Source organism: Amblyomma mixtum, chromosome 4 (genome assembly GCF_055824585.1).
Source record: "Amblyomma mixtum isolate Tamu chromosome 4, ASM5582458v1, whole genome shotgun sequence".
NCBI classification, from domain to species: domain Eukaryota; kingdom Metazoa; phylum Arthropoda; class Arachnida; order Ixodida; family Ixodidae; genus Amblyomma; species Amblyomma mixtum.
The window spans coordinates 77,432,018-77,456,923 of record NC_143015.1 but is presented as its reverse complement, the minus strand read 5'-3'; the positions used below and the strand labels follow the sequence as shown (position 1 = coordinate 77,456,923).

At 46.6% G+C, this 24,906-nt stretch overlaps 1 protein-coding gene across 1 annotated transcript in view; it reads right to left on the bottom strand.

Moving 5' to 3' along the window:
• Positions 1-13,594: 13,594 nt before the first annotated feature.
• The window catches only part of LOC149347127 (putative sodium-dependent multivitamin transporter), a 60,750-nt gene continuing 49,438 nt past the window's right edge, over positions 13,595-24,906 (bottom strand). The window contains exons 14-16 of the mRNA XM_089541496.1: positions 23,081-23,181; positions 19,103-19,197; positions 13,595-13,750 (exon numbers count right to left, since the gene is read on the bottom strand). Coding sequence (XP_089397622.1) covers positions 13,595-13,750; positions 19,103-19,197; positions 23,081-23,181 — 352 coding nt within the window. The remainder of the gene's footprint in view (positions 13,751-19,102; positions 19,198-23,080; positions 23,182-24,906) is intronic.

The following is a 24,906-nucleotide window of genomic DNA, read 5'->3' as shown; positions in this document are numbered from 1 at the left end:
TTCCGTCTCTCCCTCGCGGAGCGCGCATTCATCATCCGCGCGTCGGTGTACGCCCCACTGTACTATGTCGCTCGCGTCGCCCACACACCCCGCACCTTCACGCGCCGTTTGGCCACTTTATGTGGCTCGTTCTTTTGGGCAGGAAAGACGGAGTCTGTAGCGCGCACGCTCCTCCGGCTTCCTACTAACATGGGGGGATTCAGCATTCCCCACCTGCCCACATTCTGCAACGTGCTTGCTTTGCGGGCGACCAGCGAGCTGGCTAACCAGGCCGGCTACCCGGGCAGGGTGCTGCTGTCATACTCACTCGGTACGTCACGCTCCCTTTTCTTTCCCGAGCAGAGTGTCGGCCCGACAGCCTTCCAGCAGCTTCGGTTCTTCCAGCGAGTCTGCCAGACGCTCAGGTCCCTCACCGCAGCGCTGCCAGAGGTGGAGCTTATTTCAACTCCCGCCTCTCTGGTATGTGAGCTCCTGGCCATAAAAGAAGCCCCACAGGAGAAATTGGCGCTTAGCAGAGAGGTGCGATGGCGGGACCTGACGTCGTCATCCCTTCCCGCAGACGTGCGAGACTTTGGCTGGCTTCGGGGCTGGCGGGCCCTGCCTACGGCAGATCGCCTGGCGGCTTGGGGAGTGGCCTCCTCCAACCGATGTCCGCAATCCGCAATGTGGCCTCGTAGAAACCTTCCCGCACGCGCTCTTTGAGTGTTCTGTAGCCAGGACATTTTGGGTCCTCATGTCTCGAATGTTCGGAGCGACCCTCGGCCCCAACTCCAGGTTTCGCGATCTTTTCGTACGCCTGCTACTTTGCGTCGGGGCATTCGTGCTGTGGCGCCAGAGAGGTGTGGCGGCTCTGCAAGGACGACCACAGAGAGCCATGTATCCCATTTTACAGCGGGTACGTGCACGCATGTTGGCCCAAGCCTGCGTGGACCTCCTGTCGCTGGAGGAGCACTAGTTCCTTCGGCGCTGGTCCACCCGCTTCATCGTCGCAGGCAGGGGCCGTGTGTCGGTGCGGCTCCTGCCATATTAAGTGTGGCGCGCCTGTGTGGTGCTCGTTTCGTCCGCTCGTTCTGTCCGCTCGTCCTGTCCGCTCGTCCTGTCCGCTCGTCCTGTCCGCTCGTTCTGTCAGCTCATTCTGTCAGCTCGCTCTGTCAGCTCGCTCTGTCCGCTCGCTCTGTCCGCTCGTTCTGTCCGCTCGTTCTGTCCGCTCGTCCTGTCCGCTCGTCCTGTCCGCTCGTCCTGTCCGCTCGTTCTGTCCGCTCGTTCTGTCCTCTCGTTCTGTCCGCTCGTTCTGTCAGCTCGCTCTGTCAGCTCGTTCTGTCCGCTCGTTCTGTCCGCTCGTTCTGTCGGCGCGCGCCAAGGTCGGCACGCGAAGGTCGGCGCGCGAGGCTTGCGCGCGTTGTCCGCGCTTTACGTTTGTGCGCGTCATTTGTGGGCGTCATTTGTGCGCGGGCTTTTGTGCGCGTCATTTGTGCGCGATGTTTGTACGCGGGCTTTTGTGCGCGATTTTTCCATACGGCGTGCTTCCCCTGCGCGTATGGACCTCTGAACTTTCTTGGACATTTTGTGGTTTTGGACACTTAAGTTCCCTGCGTGTGTTTTAGCACCGGGCTACGTCAGTCGCCGTAATGTACCTTTGTTTTTGTAGAGAGACGGACGTCCCTTTTTTGATCGAGGGTTCAATAAACTTCTCTTGAAACCCGGATGAGTGGAATTCAGTGCCCGGATGTTGGCTCTCGGTCTTGACGTGACGTCACCACACTGCGGACAACGGGAGCTAAAAGCATTTCATGCTTAAAAGAAAAACGAAATAAGGAATAAATGTATAGCTTCAAAATGAAGGTTATAACAATGCGTAGTAAAACGTTTAAAGACACGTCTGGCGGTGGACAGTGGCATGGCAGGAAAAAAGATTGAACAGTAATCGTTGCACATGGCGGTTGTATCTTCCCAAGTGAACTACATTTTAAGGCGTTGCTAGCCGTCTTTTAGAAAACAAAATGTGAAACAGTTTGTAGTCTGGCGCCGAAACAGTTCGCAGTGCGGCGCTTCGACTGCATATCTGCTTGCATTGTCTCTGTGGTTATGGTGCTCGGCTGCTGGCCCGAAAGATGAGGGTTCGATCCCGGCCGCCAAGGTCGCATTTCGATGGAGGCGTAATGCTAGAAATCTGTGTACTGCACGATGTCAGTGGACGTTAAAAGAACCCCAGGTGGTCGAAATTACCCGGAGCTCTCCACTACGGCCTCCCCTATAGGTTGAGTCGATTTGAGATGTTGAACCCTATAAAACAAACACCAAACCCTTCGTTTAAAAAAAACAACACACAATTTTTGTTGTCGCAACATATTTTCCCGGGGTGTTTTGGGGCCTGACGACTGAAATTTTAGTCGTGACAACAGGATTTGTTGTAGTATAGCTGCAACCGACGTAATGACAGAGTAAGTTCCTTCACGACAGCGCATAACTTCGCAATACTACAGAAAAATCTGTCGTAACGACAGAACGACAAAAAATTATGTTGTATTTTGTGGCCGGCTTTGTCGCATTCTTGAACTTGGATTGCTTTTCACATTTCACATGCTTCCCGCGTTCACCACCTAAAACCCCCGTGCACCGCTTCTGTAGTCGCTCTTTCGGATGCACCTAAAGCAAGCCTGTCGATACATTTTAGCGTTATTTCAATAAAGTGAATCTGCGGGCTACTTGGTTTTCTATGACGAATGGCAGCATAATACAGCAAAAACGCGAAAGAGACAAGTTGACACACAAGCGCCAAGGACAAAATGTAAGGCCGATTTCATGCACACAACAGCGTTTGCGAACGACAATCTCGGCACCGTTGCTCCTTCCCGGGCTCTACGAATCACGCCATATTCAAATACTCCTAGAGCGTCATACGCTTCATCACAGTCTTATGTTTTCACTTTCTCCATTCTTTTCACTGCCTGATCTCGCCATGTTTAACCATCTAAAACGTATTTGTATGCCTTAACTGTCGATAGCTCGAAATCTTGCAATGTACTCGTGATGGACTAATTATTGTAAATCATAACTCTCAATTTTTCGGTGCTATATCTCTGTCTCAAATCCATCGCCTCCTGTGGGCAAATGACATTCAAATCCCTCATTTATTTCCGGTTGTCTGCTAGGAGATCATCGGCGCATATTTACGGCTTCGAACTGTTTTATTTTTTTTATCTCCAGGGTGTGGCTTAATTTCATGCTACTTATCTCTGTTTATAGCCGTGGAGGTCCGGCAGGAACCTGAACGGGCGCCAAATCGTTTTTTTTCTGTCATGCGCATAAAAAGACTGCCCTCTCATATCCTCGTCAATCTTCCGTTACCACTCTTGTCCTTGAGCGTTTGTAGCTGCAGGCGCGCTTATGAGGACAAGAACATCTACCCCCCGCGGTAAGCATGAAACATTTCGGATATGTGTTGAGTCCTGCAGTTTTTCAGACCCTCGTCGGCACATCACCGACAAGGTAAGCATGGTCCCAGCCTTATACTTATTGTGTCGTTGACTTGCAATGAAAGGAGAAAGCGGCGTAAGGGAATGCGGGCACGTGAACGTCTCCTTATGAACGCTAGATTGATACGGGTGGATCAGGGATCAAAGGACAGTTGGTGGGTTTAAACTAATGTTTGCGGCTTGGTGTGTTAATGTGCCCGCTCTTCTATAGGCTGCGTTTGAGCGTCGTATTATGTCAGATATATCGCAGACAGTTTTGTTATCGACCTGTTCAGTGCGCGTATCTCCTTCGGATTCCAGGCCACAAGGGCCTCGAGGAAAATGATAGGGTTACCAAAAGAGAGGAGCTTGCTACCCCCTTTCCACCTCGTCCCCCTACCACCCAGTATTGAGAACTCTGAGAAAGAGCGCCTCGACGGCCGGATTTTTTCGTGACCACATAGGCACCTCACCTCAGTGGAAGACTATGGCTCCGACAAAATTCAAACGAATACTTTTCCAAGCATTTTAAGATTCCACAAAATTCATGCCACACAGTATCAAAACGCTTGCTCTTGGTGCAGGGCTAGTTAGACGGGGATGACAGGCTGAACAACAACAATTATGGTACCGGATACGTCATCTGAGCAGTGCGAGGCTAAATTTACCAGTGTCATCTTGGAGAGCCAACGAGTGCTCATTCAACTGGCGCGCTCGTCGGCCAGTCTAACTGGGGTCCTGGACTGAGGACTTCAACCACCAGCCCTCTTCTTTGGTCATTATATATTTTCCTCCCCCTCCTCCTGAATAGATTTAGCGCCTTATTAACTCGTCTTAGTTGTTTTATAGCCGATAAGGATTCTTTATGAACATGGGCTTGTTGATGATGATGATGAGGATAGTGAATTTTTGTGGCCAAAGGGCACATGCTGCCAGAGCGCGTCATAGCACAAAGTATTCTGACATTCTCTAAATCCGCCATACCATAGCGGATAGTTCAGTGTTTCATTACAAGTGGGTCAGAGTAGTCCGATATGCTGTCACGGTGCGTGCTCAGCAAAGCAAATGTCGGGCATCGGGAAGCTGTCTTGCCGCTCTGTTGTTTGTTCAACGCGTCCGTGTGTGCAATATATAGTCGCAGAGAGAAGGGAACAGAGCATACTGCCACCTAGCATTGCCAGGTGGCGCATAGCTGCTGACGACGACGAAGAAGGGCTCGCGCCGTGTGGAATCTGTCGCCCTTGCTGCCCCAGCTTGCGTGGCCTTGTCTGTCTTCGCACTTGTTATTAAAGCCCCCCTTCGTCAACAAGTACGTTGACGGCCTTGAAGGTAGCGATACGGCTATACCTCGCCACTTCTCTCGACGTCTTGGCTCCTTCTGTTTGCGGCAAGGCCTCTTGTACAAGAAGAACTCGAGAGGCAACGATAGACCTTACCTTCTGGTCATTCCAGCCGATCTCCGAGGTGACGTTCTTTTCGCCTGCCACGATGAGCCCACATCTGGCCACTTGGGTTTTTCACGTACGCTCGCCAGAGTGCGGAACATGTACTACTGGCCTGGACTTTCTGATGATGTCAAACGCTACGTTAAAAGCTGCCGAGAATGCCAGCGCCGGAAAACGCCACCACTTAAGCCGGCGGGTTTTCTCAAGCCCGTTACAGCCCCTCGCGCTCCGTTCGACCAGATCGGTATGGACCTCCTCGGCCCTTTCCCTTTGTCGCAGGCCGGCAATAAGTGGATCATAGTTGCTACCGACTATTTGACTCGCTACGCCGAGACCAAGGCGATCCCTCGTGGCACAGCTTCCGAAGTCGCGGAGTTTTTCATGCACAACATCGTCTTGCGACACGGCGCCCCATCGCACGTCATTACAGACAGGGGGACGGCGTTTACAGCGCAGCTAATCGACCACATCTTTCGGCTGAGCTGCACAACGCACCGCAAGACCACAGCCTACCATCCGCAGAGCAATGGCTTGACCGAAAGATTGAACAGGACCCTTTCGGACATGTTGTCCATGTACGTAGATGTCCAGCACAAAACTTGGGATGAGGTCCTGCCGTATGTCACCATCGCCTATAACACCGCCCTGCAGGAAACTACGCGCTTTACACCGTTCCGCCTTGTGTACGGACGTGAAGTTCAGAGCATGCTTGATGCCATGCTCCCGTGCCCAGAGGATGACCAACTCGACCCAGACGCCCAACAATTTACCCAACGTGCTGAAGAAGCCCGTCAGCTGGCCCGCGTGCACATCGGGCAACAGCAGAGCACCGACGCGCGCCGTTACAACCTTCGCCACCGACAGGTTGACTACAAACCCGGTGACCAAGTCTGGGTATGGACTCCTGTCCGTCGCCAAGGCTTATGCGAGAAACTGCTGTGCCGCTATTTTGGCCCTTACAGAGTGATCCGGCGTGTGAGTGACGTAAACTATGAAGTGGTTCCGGACGGTGTTGCGCAACCCCGACGCCGACAGCCCAGCTCTGACATTGTGCACGTTGTACGGCTTAAACCGTACTATACTCGGTGACGCAGACGTGTTGATGTCTTGGAACGGTTCACTTGCGGAACTTTGCTCGTTTTTTGTTTATTTATTTTTTTTTGTTACGTCGACAGCGCTCTTTTTTCATAAGGGGGGGAATAATGCCACCTAGCATTGCCAGGTGGCGCATAGCTGCTGACGACGACGAAGAAGGGCTCGCGCCGTGTGGAATCTGTCGCCCTTGCTGCCCCAGCTTGCGTGGCCTTGTCTGTCTTCGCACTTGTTATTAAAGCCCCCCTTCGTCAACAAGTACGTTACAATACTAAGGCGGCCAAAGTGTTTTGACGCGTTACCTAGGGAAACGTAATACATGCCTGATGCATATGCAAACAATATTTACTTTTGCTTTTGCCCCTGACGCAGCAAACATTGCTAGTTCCGCTATGCAAAACTGTGGAAGAGGTTGAACGCGGAATTCTGCCTGCGACTGTACGTTCCTGGACATATGTCAATGCTATGTAGCCCACGGCAGGCCATCCGTCGTTTTCGGTAATGGAGGTGTCACCTCGTTGCATACAGGGCTTCGAGCATGACCTACTTCTTCTCAGATGTCTGGTAGTATATCTTGCTGCTGAAGGGAGAAGTGTTGGTTCAGTTGCAGAAATGACAGAGTAAATCACAGAACTGATTTCTGTTTTTCAAACCGCATTGTGTAGATCAAAAAAGGCAGTAGCGAAGCCTCCTTTAAACATGAACACTTGCTGTACCTTCTATTCCTCGTTGAATCATGGCCACGGGGTTTTATACATTTCTTTTATAAGCATATCCGCTTTTAAAGTATTTACCTGAAGAAGGCGTGCTTTTCATTGTCAAAGAAATTTATTGTTTAGATATATATAAACAGTGGCCGTGCTTCAGATTCATCAGTTACATTTCATTGGTTCAAGGGCAACAATTTGTCTTCTAATTGGCGGCCTTGAGTGAAACCCTTCTGTAGTTTCTCCCTTTCCTGCACCTCTTCCGCCATACCATGCAGCTAATTCTTATTTGGGTGCACATCAATTCTGTACAATACTAACATAACCGTTAAAGGCCTGCAGAACATTGTTTGATCTCTTTCACCTCTCATTGTAAATTGCGACAATTCTTCCTCCAGGCTTCTACCACGGGTGCAAGATGGAACCTGTAGTCTTTCATAAGAATCGGCATAGGTGACCGACAGAAATGAAAAATGTTATTTGCAGGCGGTTCAGTTACTTCCACAGCACCGATTTGGAATACAAAAATGCTCATAAACACGAAGTGGACGCTTCATTTGCACAGTTGCAATCGATTTATGGCTTCTCGAAAAGAAAGGGGAAACTGAGTCCATCTGTTGTTCATGATATTAACTCTGAGCGGGCTAGCCTTATACGAAAAAAAAAATGTTCATCTAGTTACGTCAGACAAGCAAGCCCGTGAAAGCAATTTATATAAAGAGAGAATCGATACTCGCTTGCGATGGCGCATTTATGCGCCACTGCCGTGCTCGGGAAAGAACATGCGTCTGCTGTGCCTAAGATTGTTTTTTTTTTCAAATAGTGCAAGGTGTAGGAAGGAACAATTAATAAAAACCAGTAATTATTCGGTCAGTGGTTCACAAGAAGCAGTTGAAGGCCGTGTACGAAACCGAGTTACACCTCCTTGCAGGAAAAGAAATCACAAAATGTAATCTCACTTCCAGAATTCAACAGCGGGAATGTGTGCGCCCTTCACAACATGGAGGAAGAACCATTTAAGGTCGTGGCTGAGTCAAACTGGTCCGGACACTGAGTCGCCCATACTTTTTCGGGGCCAAAAAAAAAAAAGTTGTATTACAAAACACAATGAACACGAGAGAAACAGCCCCCAGTGGCTGCTGTCGATAATTTCTATAGTTTTTACCCGGAACTTTGACCCCTTGAGTCTGAAAGAGCAACGGTAAAAACGTATAATCTAAATTGAATTTCTCTTTTGTCTAAGTAAATATATATATTTTTTTTCTGAAGTAGTGCGGGTTTCTAGAATTTTCATAAATGGTTTTTTTCTTTGCGAGATATAAAAGAGAGCTTTTTTAGCTACATTGCGATATGTGGCAATAAAGGATTCTTTAAAGTAGTGGGTAAAAAAATATTTTACGCAGGGCACCTTGACATTGCCTGTTTTTTCGCGCTAAGGAAAGAGCTAAATATGCTTGAGCTAGCACACGTACCAGAGTTCTTTATATTGCTTCTCGCTCGCAAGCCCGGGGTCTGGGCCCGGAATGCAGCCTGCGGCATCTGGTTATCCTTTCTACCTTACTTCAGTGTGGTCGGCGGCACAGGTAACAACATCAGGGACAGAAGGGTCCAGGATGCACGAGCGGGCGTAAAATATCGCTGGCGGTGATATGTAATTTATGGCCGCGGCCATTCGTGCTAGAAGGGGCGGTCGTCCGAGAATGTCCCCAGCTGCTCGTGAAATCCAAAAACAAATGCAGGGGCCGTATTCTATGAGCTGCCCATTTTCAAACAGCCATTTCGTGCCCGTCTGGCCCTCTGTCCTTGGTCGCTCAAATATACCCGCGGCTTTCCAACGTCTGTGGAAAGCGCCCTGGCGATTGGGTGGTTGGCGACCGAACCTCACCATTGGCTGGCACTGACTGCGATATGCGGCCACTGGTGAGGTGCACCGCAGCGCTTTGTCAACAGCAGGCGACCGCGCCTGCTCACTGGCTGCCTTGAGCAGTGATGTGCAGGCAACGCTGAGGTCCGGTCGCCTTCTACCCAATATCCTGGCCACTTTTCAAATCACTTCAAAGCCGCGGCTATATCTGAGGTACCGATTACAGAGGACCGGACTGACGCGAAATGTTCATTTCGCGTCAGTATAGAAAATGAAAATATAGAAAATGAAAAAAAATGTAGAGAAAATATGTAGAGAAAATGAAAAAAGACAAAGCAGAAAGTAATTTTCTTTGGTAACTGCAGATGTATCACCCTGCTCTTTGAAGCCAGATCATGGTGTCTTTAAGTGCGGAGCTACAGAAAGAAACTTTACCAAGAGTACACACGAGCCGTGTGCAATTAATTCGTAGAAACAATGAAACATATTTTATTAGAATTTGGCAGCATGCTTCCAAATGTCAATACAGGCACGGTCACATTCCCTGAGGCCGTAGGGTTTAGATGGCAAATGTAATCTGCCTGAATCTGCTGTTGACGAGAGCGTTCTGAAGATTGCCCGATCAAAAGCGGCGCGGAGATAAAGGACAAAATTTTAGCATTAAAAACTGGTCAGAACTAAAGGTAGTAGAATTTGGTTGGTTGGTTGGTTGGTTGGTTGGTTGGTTGGTTGGTTTATGGGGTTTAACGTCCCAAAGCGACGCAAACAGGGACCGAATTTGTAGGTATTACCGCTATCTCTGGTAGATTGGTACAAATAAATGTAAACAAAAAGAAAACGAGAATGATGGTACACACACGCACGCACACGTACACGAACGCACGCACGCACGCATACATACATACATACATACATACATACATACATACATACATACATACATACATACATACATACATACATACATACATACATACATACATACATACATACATACATGCATGCATGCATACATGCATACATACATACATACATACATACATACATACATACATACATACATACATACATACATACATACATACATATACACACATACATACATACATACATATACACACATACACATACACACACACACACATACATACATACATACATACATACATACATACATACATACATACATACATACATACATACATACATACATACATACGTACGTACGTACGTACGTACTATCAGCGTCAATTTAAACGCGAACAGCAGAACTCGCAGATATGCTAGGGAGGCAAAATACATGAGCAGTTGATTTTCCCATCGAAGGCGAAAAGACCGCTCTTCTGAAATGTCAATAGCCCACGCCTTTATTTCATCTCCAGCCTCTAATATGCTTGATTTTTTGTGCTCGCGTTTCAGGTGTTTTGTTCGCGTTTCATTTGACGCTGATAGTACGTACGTACATAAGTACAGCTGGCCAAATCTTTAGCTGGCGTGCGCGACGGCCGCTTTTTCTGCGCTTCTGCACTTTGCGACGAAGCATACTTGCCGAAAGCTCAATTTTAAGCACGGGCTTAGGGAGCCTGTGCTTAGATTTGTTATTTTCGCAGGTTTGCTGCTTCATCAGCTGCAGAAGCACGGAAAACGCGGCTGTCACGCACGCCACCTAGGGATTTGGCCGGCTGTACGTACGTGCATACATACATACATACATACATACATACATACATACATACATACATACATACATACATACATACATACATACATACATACATACATACATACATACATACATACATACATACATACATACATACATACATACATACATACATACATACATACATACATACATACATACATACAGCCGCCGCGGTGGCTCAGTGGTTATGGTGTTCGGCTGCTGACCCAAAAGACGCGGGTTCGATCCCGGCCGCGGCGGATGGAATTTCTTTGGAGGAGAAATTCTAGAGGCCCGTGTATTGTGCGATGTCAGTGCACGTTAAAGAACCCCAGGTGGTCGAAATTTCCGGAGCCCTCCACTACGGCGTCTCTCATAGCCTTAGTCGCTTTGGGACGTTAAACCCCATAAACGAAACCAAACCCAACATACATACATACATACATACATACATACATACATACATACATACATACATACATACATACATACATACATACATACATACATACATACATACATACACGCATACATACATACATACATACATACATACACGCATACATACATACATACATACATGGTTTGGTTTGGTTTATGGGGTTTAACGTCCCAAAGCGACTAAGGCTATGAGAGACGCCGTAGTGGAGGGCTCCGGAAATTTCGACCACCTGGGGTTCTTTAACGTGCCCTGACATCGCACAGTACACCGGCCTCTAGAATTTCTCCTCCAAAGAAATTCTAGCCGCCGCGGCCGGGATCGAACCCGCTTCTTTTGGGTCAGCAGCCGAGCACCATAACCGCTGAGCCACCGCGGCGGCACATACATACATACATACATACATACATACATACATACATACATACATACATACATGCATGCATGCTTGCATGCATACATACATACATACATACATACATGCATACATACATACATACATACATACATACATACATACATACATACATACATACATACATACATACATACATACATACATACATACATACATACATACATACATACATACATACACATATACATACATACATACATACATACATACATACATACTTACTTACTTACACACACACGCACGCACGCACGAGCACACACACACACACACGCGCGCGCACGCACAGGCGCACGCACATACACACACACACAACGAAGGTCATCCTACCGAACTGAAAGGTGCCGTCGCCCTCACACACACACACACACACACACACTCTCTCTCACACACACACACACACTCACACTCACACACACACACACAACGAAGGTCATCCTACCGAACTGAAAGGTGCCGTCGCCCTCACACACACACACACTCACACACACACACACACACACACACACAACGAAGGTCATCCTACCGAACTGAAAGGTGCCGTCGCCCTCACACACACACACACACACACACACACACACACACACACACAACGAAGGTCATCCTACCGAACTGAAAGGTGCCGTCGCCCTCACACACACACACACACACACACACACACACACTCACACACACACACACACACACACACACACAACGAAGGTCATCCTACCGAACTGAAAGGTGCCGTCGCCCTCACACACACACACACACACACACACACACACACACACACACACACACACACACACACACAACGAAGGTCATCCTACCGAACTGAAAGGTGCCGTCGCCCTCACACACACACACACACACACACACACAACGAAGGTCATCCTACCGAACTGAAAGGTGCCGTCGCCCTCACACACACACACACACACACACACACACACACAACGAAGGTCATCCTACCGAACTGAAAGGTGCCGTCGCCCTCACACACACACACACACACACACACACACAACGAAGGTCATCCTACCGAACTGAAAGGTGCCGTCGCCCTCACACACACACACACACACACACACACACACACACACACACACACACACACACACACACGCACACACAACGAAGGTCATCCTACCGAACTGAAAGGTGCCGTCGCCCTCACACACACACACACAACGAAGGTCATCCTACCGAACTGAAAGGTGCCGTCGCCCTCACACACACACACACAACGAAGGTCATCCTACCGAACTGAAAGGTGCCGTCGCCCTCACACACACACACACACACACTCACACACAACGAAGGTCATCCTACCGAACTGAAAGGTGCCGTCGCCCTCACACACACACACACACACACACACACAACGAAGGTCATCCTACCGAACTGAAAGGTGCCGTCGCCCTCACACACACACACACACACAACGAAGGTCATCCTACCGAACTGAAAGGTGCCGTCGCCCTCACACACACACACACACACACACACACACACACACACAACGAAGGTCATCCTACCGAACTGAAAGGTGCCGTCGCCCTCACACACACACACACAACGAAGGTCATCCTACCGAACTGAAAGGTGCCGTCGCCCTCACACACACACACACACACACTCACACACAACGAAGGTCATCCTACCGAACTGAAAGGTGCCGTCGCCCTCACACACACACACACACACACACAACGAAGGTCATCCTACCGAACTGAAAGGTGCCGTCGCCCTCACACACACACACACACACAACGAAGGTCATCCTACCGAACTGAAAGGTGCCGTCGCCCTCACACACACACACACACACACACACACAACGAAGGTCATCCTACCGAACTGAAAGGTGCCGTCGCCCTCACACACACACACACACACACACACACAACGAAGGTCATCCTACCGAACTGAAAGGTGCCGTCGCCCTCAAACACCATAATTTGCTCCAGCGGCGGGTTGAGCGGCCGAAGCCGAAATGTGCGATGCGGGTCTGCTCGAGGGCAGGGCACTGAACCGCGCATGCGCAAGATAAGCGAATGGCTGTACATTTTTCAGTATATTCTTTATGACAGCCAACAGGACGTGCATACAAGTGAAGTATGACCTTACAAACATATTTCGGAGCACATTTCATGGCCAGTATTTCTTCATCCGGGAAATGGACATTACATGCAGTCAACCAGTGCACGTCAAAGAACCCCAGGTGGTCGAAATTTCCGGAGCCCTCCACTACGGCGTCTCTCATAGCCTTAGTCGCTTTGGGACGTTAAACCCCATAAACCAACCAACCAATTGATGCTGGTTAATGTTCCGCTCAGATTTGAAAGCTGTCGCGTCTCTCGATTTTTGAAGTGAAGATATTGCGCCTGCGACCAGAGCCTAGAACTTGTTCCCGAGCCTAACGCCGCAGACCCTCAGCCACCGCTATTATTGCGAAGAAACTGGCCAGAGGTATACCAAAGATAGCCTCCAAAGGCGCGCAGATCTCGATTAGATGTTGCATTGAAGCTCCTTTTCGCCGTTCTCTTGAATGAGTGCCCCTGTTTCAGTGTGCGAAGCCATTTCGACGCGGAATGTGATGTATTCGTCGCCGTCGACCTCCGCTGGTGTCGAGTCCCTTCCGTTTCTTGCTTCCGATTTTCCAAGCTGTAGAAAAAGGTAAAAAACGCCGCAGGCATGCCGTGATGAGTCTAAGAATCGCGAGTAAGCCTTCCGCAGGCACGACATCGGTGGACGACTGACTCAGTACACCTTGAGACCGCCTTTTTACTGCGCTCGCACATTGGGTTTTCTCAGGTAGAAAGAATAGACCAGCAAGAGGTGGTATTTCATCAAATCAAAGAAAATCATTGAATACTTCGTTTTGCTGGTGCAAAACCGGTAATAACTAAGTCGTAGATTCTACTTTCTGGAAAGGCAACAAAACATGGGCTACAAAATGGGTATCACGCCCGGCAAGATTACTTAAGCGTAGTTAATGTCCAGCGTTCGTTAAAAATTAAAAAACTTACCGTATTGAAGTTTCAGAATTCAACTAATTAGGACTAAATTGACAATTTATCAACGTCGTGCACTTTCGCTTTTTGTATTTTTTTATGCTAGCCTCTATTTCATTTGTTAAATGTTTTTACCTTGATTCCATGTTGTTACTACTTGTATTTGTGTCTGTTTTTCCTTACCCTTTGTGTTATTTTGTTGGTGTATTCCCATCTAGCTTAAATTTCTGAGAATTCCAATGTGTTCGATTAAAATAACGCTGTTTAAAGCCAATGAATATTCCTTTTCCAGCGCTACAGTTCCAATAATAAGTGCACATGACAAAATCCGTTTTGGAAACGAAATAAATTATGCCACTAATTGCTTTCTTACATAATAAATTAATTTCCCAGGAAGTAATGATAGTACAATTACTTCAGGAATGCAATGCAATTAATTTTCAATTAACTTGCACTAATTCTAAAGAAAGTTAACTTAATTGCTCTAATTTAATTGTTTTGATGTTTTCTCTATTTCCTCGGACTATCATGATCGTTACCAGCAACGATACACTATGAGAACTACCGCAAATACGGCAGCTGGACAGTGAAAATAAGAACGCCTAAACTGTAAAATGTATCTTGGTGGGATATGACGCGCTTAATAATCCTACGACCGGAACCAAGAGATGAATGACGCAATATTCAAGCCACTTCTCGCAGTTACCGAAGTACGCCGCAGTCGAGTCATTGTTTTACTGCCCGCAGTCATCGCTACTAAAACCAAGGCCTTTCAGCGCCCTAGCGAGTTTCTTCTCTGTGGCATGCTCAGAAATACGTAGACACTTTTTGGTGGCACCCAGGATCGTGGTAACCCGCTGCTGCGGTTACCACTGCGGTTACCAGGACCACTGCACCCCTGAAGACGGCCGGGTGACAGAACCAACAAAAGCTACGACAGCGGCGAATTGCTGGGAATATGCGTCGTGGAAAGATATAATAGAGATTGTGTCATTGATGTCATTGTTTGTTTTTTATTGTTAAATATTCCAATGTTTCTTCATATCGCTATTAAGCAAAGTTCCGTTTATGTCTCGCAGCCTGTGCATATGTATATTGCATGTAGGAGTATAATATAATCATCTGATCAAATCGTAATTAGGATGTATGCTTAAGGTGATATGTTTTATACTACTGCCACTGCTGCGCCCGGCGAGGCCAAGACCTAGTCAGGAGACCAATAGTCTCCTTTTGTCTTGCCTCGTGGGCAATACTTGTGTTGCCTAAAAAAATGAATAAAAAAAATTAGAACAGGGGGACCCTATCTCTATAATCGATATGGTCCCCTTATGCTAAAATTTCTGACACGTCGGACCAGTTATTGAGACAGCAACGTGGGTCAGCGGAAGAGCTTCAGGGAACTATGCAGTCGCACGACCTCAAAGGCACGTGGCTTTGGAGGGGACTGCGCGGTGAGAGTGTGTGTCACGTTTTGATTTGCGGCTCTCTTGCAGGGCAACGAGGAGCACTCTGGGTAAGAGGGTGGGGGGACGCTTGATGGCTGTCCAGGTTGAGAACTTTGGACCGAATCCGTTTTTGTTATTTTGCAAGGATATTTTAATCATGTGTTTGTAAAGATCGAGGTAGATGGCATTAGCATTTTGAACAGATGACGATGTAATAAACATACTCCATGAAGCCCTTCTCGTCCTAGCGAATTCTCAAGGTGCCTTTCGCCGCCTTGAAGATACAGGCGATGGCGAGCGAGGACGAAGAACGTTTTAACCCTATAGTGTTGAGGGTAGAGTTCGGAGTAAAACCACCCATCGTCATCGTAGTCAGCCCACTGCGAACTGACTAGCATGCTTTATGCAGAAACAGCTCTCGCAGCAGAAGTGCCTGCCCCGTGTTCCTTCAAATCATCACATATTGGACCTCGAAAGGGGCAGGGGTTAAACAGAGCTATGACAATTAGCGCTCAAAAGAAACTAGTTTAAGAGGAATTTTTTCTTTCACAAACATTTCCACTAATATAGAGACCTCTTATCCAGAGGTCACTGTCACTTTTACAACAGTAACAAACGCAAATAAGCCGCGTTGGGTCTCATTTGGTTTGGCACAACCAACAAAAAGCTTGCCATATATTTTCGAGTGGCGAGTAGGGAGCCAATCTCCAATACTGTTTCATGCAATTTCTATTCATACCTTTATTTTCCGGTAACCGACGAACGTTAGTGTGTGTGGCGCAAAGTTTATTGCAGGACAAGCGCGATCAACCGGAGCTGTTAAACCGACTTCCAGGAGAAATATCGCGTGTGCAAGCCTGTGCAATGGACAACAATGCGACGGCTCAACTGCTTGGATTTAAAATCGGCAATCTAAGCAAACTGAGAACGCAGCATGATTCGCCGCCGCGATTGGATTTAAGCCGTTGGTGCTCGCATGGCAGCGTTCTTATCGTGTGTTAGGTGCGCTACTCGCCGCGAGTGGCGCTCCTGTCGGCGCCGGAATTATGTTCGGCCAGTGCCTATACGAGTGAAATCACTTGAATTATGCAGCTTTGCTAAGGGAGTGAAGCAAAGGCTTCGTCGACGTAAACAATGGTTGTTTTTTTGGATATATAATGTTAGCTAAGACAACGAATACATCAGTGAAGAACAAAACTGTCAGAGTTTATGCAACTATATTAGCCTGTAAAGATGCCCTCGCGTTTTTCTGCGCTGATAAGCCAAGCATCGATGAGGTCTTTCGTTTAAAGGAGGACTTTGGTTTTTAGCGTAATGGAACACAGTTGCTTTATTTTTACGTCCACGAAGACTAAAGATATATTTTTGTTGTGGTTGCATCGTCGATTGGAACGGCATACTGGTATCGAACACTGTGTGCAGTTGCATATTCTTTATTTATTTACTTCTTTATTTATTTATTTATACATTACTTCCAGCCTTAGTAGGCCAAGCACGATGGGAAATAAAACGTGAAAGGATGCAAACTCAATATTTAGGACACAAATTAAAAGGGAAACTAAGGGTTGAGTATGCATGGATTCTAACACAAAATATGTAAATGAACACCGCAAGAATTCGTGCCAGAATATCGCATGGCAGGCCCAAGCAGGAGGCGAATACAATATGAAAGAAAGCGCAATGAGCATTCAGCATACAGAACAAAATCGGAAAACAATGGGCTACGTACAGATGGATTCAAACACATCATAAATAACTGGTGATACTATGAGTGCTCATTAAAAATTTCGACGGGAGCTAGTTCCACTCTTTTATTGTGTGAGCAAAAAGATATTTAAAGATGTTTGTTCAAGCGCGGTAAGGGGTCTGCGACTGCGCATGACCATGTCTGGTTAATCGCGAGGCTAGTGGTTCCATGTACGGGTTCTTGGCTTTAGACCACTTATTGTTCTTGAAAAAAATGTTTTAGTCGCTGGAGCTTTCTTCGAGTTTCCAATATTCGCATGCCATCAGCGTTTTAAACCTGTTGGGGAATCGATAGCGCAAAATTTAAAAAAAAATAGATCGAACGGCTTTTCTGTGAACCGTGACTAATGCATGAATCTTATTTTTAGTCTATATGCTAGGCGGTTTGTGATAGCCGCAAGAAAATACCGCATGTGCTTGAGTGAAAAGTATTTATTCGAAGTGCGTCTCATACACTTCAGGAAGGAGGCCAAAAGGCGTGGTGCCTGACGAGGGCCTTCCTCCCTGGGGTGAGCAAACTGCATTCGGCCTATATACACACAAAATAAACAAATACAATCAATGTAGCGGTCGCCATGACACTTACTGGCACGTTAAAAGGAAAACAAAAACTGTACAACAAAGTTAAGGTAGCTTGAAAGTTGTTGAGATGCGTGCTGTTGGGTTACAGGGAATTATAAAAGGGAAAAATATATATAATCATGTTAACTGTTATAAATTTACAATATGTCACAGGATGTACCGGTTAGTCATGTAGTCAATTGGTATTACTAGATTAACTTGCAGTGAACGAAGGAAAGCTAGAAAAGAACGCATTAGTTGATGAAGACTATGGGGACTTGGTGTCCTGTGGTTGGCTTCTCGACGATGCACCCCCCTTAGCTTGGTTAGTTACCTTAACTAACAAGGGAGGGCGCCGGCGTCGCAGCGACACGAGCGCCACGGATGGCGTGATTGCTGCGCGCGTGTGCGGGGGAGACGGCTCCGTCTCCTACGAAGGTGTCGGCGTGGCATCCGCTTTCCGCCAGCGGGGCGAGGCCTCGTGATGGGAACATTCTCCCGCCGCCTCGTCCCGCCCGGCCTCGGAGTTTCCCCCTTGCACTGGCGTGGGCGAACGGTCGCCCGTAACTGTGCCGGTGAGTCGGACGAGCGCGATTCCTTAGCGTAATTTGTTGATAGCTGGCATTATTGTTGTTGTAGCAATTAATGCCTGTTTGCGTCAGCCAGAGTTATGGATCCTTTGTTCACTGAGAGCTAGGCCCGCAGTGATCTTCGTGCGCTCGGTAGCATACGCGATCACGTGGTGTGGTCCAGCGGTTTTGCATTGCGTCAGCCGTCGTTAACCGAGAAGAACGCATCTCCCCCCCCTTACAAGCCCACAAGACAAGAAGTCATTAAATTAAAACAGGAGTCATCATCTTCAACGAACAGAATGCGTGCGCAAACATGGGTTTATATATTTAAAGCTTTTTCTTGAACCAATCAGTTTTAGTCTTACGAAGTCATGAAAAGCACAGGTTCAACTGAGGATACATTCTACAGAATAAGAAGAATGCAATGAATACCCAGATGCGCGTAGTACACAGACGAAAAAAAACTAAATGCTGTATGCAAGCGAATATGTTGGTCATTAGCAGGAGCACGTAAGCTCGTGTATAACTATTATGCCAAAAGAATATACACTGAATACCTAACTACTGTGATACTGCAGCTGACCGGCGGTGTAATACTATGAGCACTCAAAGAGAGCCCCCTTTTTCTGTTAGGCAGTCTGCCCACATACTAACGCTGATGACACAACCTATACTCACGTTCAACGCTTGCCGAAAAAACTTGAAGCGATTCCACAGCTTCAGGAACACGGGGCTGGTAAGATGCATGTTCTTTCTCGCTGTCTGGAGGCCACCTAAAACAAAGTTGTTTTTACAGATAAACGAGACGGGATTATTTTTGAGGTGAAGACGAAAACGAGAACTCGCCCCTTCTCTCCTCTCCATTCTGAATAGAGGCACTGTCTGTGCAATCGAAACCTGAGTATACTTACTCACTTGTGATGCTCGTGATTCCCCAAATCAAACAACTGTCGGCTATTTTAGAGTAACGTCGGAACGTTAACCAGAGTAATACAGGGTCTGTTGTAAAAGTAGTAGGACTCATTTTTTTAAATAAATTTTTTTTAATTTAATAAATAGAATTTTTCAAAGTAGCACCCTTCCGCACCTACACGCTGCTACTAATGAGATTTGCAGTTTTCGTACGCCTTCAAGAACGCCTGGACCGGAATGCTGTTTAGCTCCCTCGTCACGTCCTGTTGAACTGCCTCTACCCATCCGTGATGGTTCCCCTTGAGGGACGATTTTATTGTCGGGAAGAAAAAAGTCTGGCGGGGCTAAGTCGGGGCTGTAGGGGGGCTTAGGCAGCGTTCCCGCCTTGTGCTGGGCAAAAAATCGGGGTCCTCAATCATATGAAGAAGAAGATCCTGGCAGATCCCTTTCCGGTTGTCGTTTTGCTCCTCTGACAACACTCCTGGCACGAACTTCGCACACACTTTCCTCGGGGCTAAGTTTTCTGTCACGATCTCAAAAACTTGGGTTTGAGGAATGCTGAAGTCATCAGAAATGATTCTGATACTCATTCTACAATGACTGTTCAGTAAATGTTTCACTCGCTACACATTTTCGTTGGTCTTGCTGGTCGAAAGGCGTCCGGAGCGGTCGTCGTCTTCCACTCTTTCCTGACCTTCTCGGAACAGCTTTCGCCACTCAAAAAACACCTGATCGACCCATGGCAGCGTCACCGTAGACCTTCTTAATCATGTCTTGAGTCTCTTTGCCCGTCTTACCAAGATTTCCTCAAAATTTGATCATCACGTATCGCGGATTCAGAAAACGCTCTATGATTCTGCGGGACGAGACGTTTCGACAGGGGTTCGCAGTACAAGCGACCTGCTCTCTTCAACACCCGAGAGCCGACTGCCGATTTTCCCCAGCATTCCCAATAGCCCCCTTTAACGATCCTGCACGCGCAGATTGCCTCTCGTCCGCCTGTTTGCCTAGGAAAGAACCAGTCCTACTACTTTCAGAACAGACCCTGTATTAAGTGGTCACTGAAATACGCGCGTACAAAATTCCTTTCCTAAATGAAGATTCTCGGAAGTTTTGCGAATTTCTCCGCCTAAAAATTCTCGAAAGTGTTTTCTTAAAGCTTCCACGCAGTGGAATTCTGAGCTGATTCGTTCTCGCACTTGCAGGTGCTTGCATCCTGGCAACGGCAACTTTATAAGCAAGTTGAATCTGTCATGGATCCCGTAGGTTAAGATGGGAGGAGTACTCTGGAATTCTCGACGGTCCTCCATTATTCCAAATATATACTTTAGGAGCAACAAAGCCCATGAGGCGCTGCCTTAGTCATGAGGTAGTCTCATGAAGGAATCAACCTGGATTTTTTTTTTTGCTTTTGAACGGCTGCAGTTAGCTATGGAGAAAACGTTTCGCTTCCTGACAATTCGTGCATTGGCCATTGTTTAATGGGCGGGTGAATGTAGTACGAGCGCACGTCTCGAGACAAAAATATTTGCCTAGCAAATGATTAAATATAAAACAACAAAGTTTGAAGCATGAGAAATTGGGCTCATAGCCCAGCTTAGTTATGCGAAATATGCAGCCAGCAAGCAGCAAGCGAGGAATCAATGCGGGGCTGCTGGTATCGGGCCAGCAGGGTAACAATGCTGGATAATTTGTGTGGATCAAACCTAATGAGAGTATCTAATTCATGATGGTAGTTATGTTTAATCTACCAGTAAAAACACCTTAAAAATATTTTGCTGCCTATTAGCCTTTAATTTTTGCACAAGTAGGTTTCATTTTATTGAGTTATGTGTTTTTGATTGCTACGTGCTTGAATACTTGTATCAGAATGTTTTTTCTATTTCTCTTGTTTTCGTTTTGCGATATAATACATGCTTATGCCATATGCTTCTGCTGCTACTGGCACGAGAGAAGGTTTAACGACTAGTCAGGTTGCTCTTTTGCAAGTTTTTTCCTTATATCCTTCATCAAATTGTACATTTATGGAAATAAATTCATTCTTCAACAACGGGAGCACAAGAACGGAAATTACACAGGACAGCGCAAGAATGCTTTTTATTGAAAGAAGGCAGACCCAGGCAACCAAACACGCATGCGTATCAGGCGCCAGAAGCACCCACGTAGAATGTAACCTAAAACATGCCCAACCTTCACGCGGCCGATTTGTAGACAAAATAGTCTGTTTCTTTCATTCCTGCATGCATACACGGTTTTTTAGTTATTTAAATACTATATTGGTAAGCGACAGAGACGGTGCACTGAGGCACTTGCCACATGCTTGCAGCCTGATGTGAAATGCTTCCAGTATAACATTTTCGTCTCTGTTTTTTATTCCTTTGCGTAGGTGGAAATGTTGTCGAAAGCCGAGATGCAGTTTACACATTGTCTACAGTGACGCGGAAGGTTATCCTGATCAGGGACATTTTCAAGGAACTGTTATGTTCGCGTGCCTGCTCACTCACGCATCTGCCGTTCTGACCCTCAGACACCCAGCGCTATCTTCAGTACTTCCTCTTCTCGTGTTGCTGCTTTAGCTGCTCTCTTAATTTGTGCGCATGCATACAAAATTACGCATGCATGCACTCTGATGCATTCATTAAACAACGTCCGCACACAACATCTGCAAGAATGAATCACGAGATCACAGAATGCTACTCGGTAAAGAAAGACATGTGGAAGGTCAGTGAGGTGGTTGTTCCTCAATGGAATAAGGAATAAAAAAATCCTGCGCTGTGGCGCTGAGGACTCATGCCTGCTTCCTGGCTCGTGGTTGCCTCGTCCGATTACCAGACCATATTGCGCTTACATGGCTGGGTTCTTGTTTTATACCGTTTTTTTCACTGTTTGTATATAGTTTCTTTAAAACCCTGCTGGGGATATGACTGTGCGACCTGTTTAGGTGGATTGTACAGCAAAATGGACATGTGATAAAGCTAAGTGATTAAACGATTAATTGACTAAAATTATGTACCCAGCTTTTAACTTATCATTTCAAGGGCCAACATTACATTAAGAAGTTGAAGGCAGTCAACATAGAAACTGAGTCTAGTTTTTAAGTTTTCTTTATCGGCAATGTAATTCGGAACATTTAATGTCAAAAAAGACATTTTTTGCTCGTAAAGTTGGCCGCCCGAAATGACCGTTTTTACAATGGCGCTGCTGGGTGTAGTATTGTCGCTGAAATTCAGTGAACTGCTTCTACGGCATAAAATAGAGAAACGGCATCGGTCCTTGCTCTGTTAGAAATGCGCGCGATTCAGCTTTGATGTTGACGGGCTTCAATTTCTGAATATAACGTTGGCGCCGAAAATAAACAGCAAACAAAATTATTACTTGATTTTAGCTAATTAATCATTCCATCACTTAGCTCTATTACGTACGTAATGTCCTCCTCACTCTACTATCCACCTGCACAGACCGCACAGAAATATCTGTTAGAGGGCTTAAAATAACGATCTGTATGCAGTCAAAAAAACACTGGGTACATTGCAGCAAACGTTCACATCTTTATACCTATACTTAGGTTCTTTTCGTTGTGTCTGGGACTACTTAGGTCACATTCTACCGTGCGGGGAGTCCAGAGGTCAGTACAGAATATGGCTGACCAACACGTGCTCGGGACAAGGTCAGGTGCAGGTCTATCGTCAGGAGTCCTTGGTCTTGCAGTGGGCCTAGCTGGCATGTGGGGATGACCATACTTACCTGTAGCAAGACTTATAGCTGTTCCCAAGATGAGCGTCAGAACGGACCCGATGAAGGCCATCCAGAAGAAGGACAGCCGGTACAGGGGGAACACGTACGGGCTGCGCATCAGGATATAAGAATTAAAAATGGAATCTGTGAACAAAGCCAAGCTCCTAAACTCTGTGGAAACAGAGAGCGAAAGAGGGCAGTTTATTCAAGGAGCAGAAATTTCAGTCGGCTTGTATAAATGTTTGGCATGACCGCCCGAGGAATCGGTTTTTGGGGCTGCGGGATGATCGTGTGGGAGATTAATCCTTATAGCTCTTTCCTGTGCGACGAGCAAAGCCCAGTGTCCAATACGGCAGCGCCCTTCGACCTCTTTTTTAAAAGGTATATAAACCATCCGTATGCTGGTGTGCATTGGAGAGGAATAGAGAAAGATAGTGAACAGAGGTCAGTAGGCAAACATTGCGCTGCAGACACCGGCACGAAAAGAAGTTAGACGAAGACAGGCGCTGTCTACATGCGCTTCATCTCTGTTTCCAGTACGCTCTTTGTTCATTAACAAATGGTCAACCAACTTGTCCCAGCTCATCGTCCTCATCACCAGCCTGACTACTCCCACTGCAGGGTAAATGCCTCTCTCATGTCTGTCATCATCAGCTGCATCATGATTGATACCGGATCCGATCATGTATATAGCGTAGTTTTCACCATTGAGAACACGCCACTAGATTTGTCATACACTGTAAATAATATCCCACTCGTAAGAACCAATTATCTTAAATACCTAGGGGTGGCGCTATCAAGTAATCTGAGCTGGGAACACGTAACCTATGTAAGAAGGCCCACGGTCGGTTGTATTTACTCAGGAGATTACGCAATGCTTCTCCTGCTGTCAAACGGAATGCATACAAAACACTCGTGAGACCGTGCCTAGAGTATGCTGATATAATTTGGAGTCCTCACCATGAACATTTAACAGGCAGATTAGGAAGAATTCAGAACATGGCAGTACGCTTTGTATACTCAAACTATTCCGGGCATTCGAGCATATCTAACCTACTCAAGAAATCAGATCTACACAGCCTGGCTCAGCGTAGAGTAGCATCAAGACTTAAGTTTTTGTACCTACTTTATCACGAACACTTCAACATAAGAAGTATACTTTCGGGGACCATTCCGCCACTCCTCGGGAACTAACAATGTAAAAGCACTTCGCCAGCCCATAAGCCACTTTATGTGCAAAGATATTCCTTATTCCCTTCAGCTATCTGTTACTGGAATAAACTGCCATCTACTCTAGTAAACTACAATATAGTCGAATCTTTCTCGGAAAATGTTAATCACCTTATCTAACATCACTATTACCGCGATTCCTCTGTAGTGATGGAATTGTTATTTTTGTTTGTTTATACATACACTTGTTTCCCTTGTTCAATCCGCCATTGTCATTCGTTCTACCATTGATGCAGTCCTGCATGAGCCCGATGAGGGCCTTTAGTATTTGTAAATAAATTAAGAAATATGTATGTACGAATGGATGGATGGATGGATGGATGGACGGACGGACGGACGGACGGACGGACGGACGAGTGGAAGGATGCATGGATGTATGGATGGATACGTTCATCATCATGATTTATTTACCCTTAAAGTCCCTTGGCTTAGGGCATTACATAAGGGGGGGGGGGGGGTGGAGAAGTCGTTACATAACACAGTGGTCGGTAGCATCAATAAGAAATACAAGGTGCAGGCTTCATGTTTAACATTAACATTATCAACATTATCAGAACTATCAACATTAAGAAAGACAGCGGCTCAAGAACAACCTGGAGAAGGAT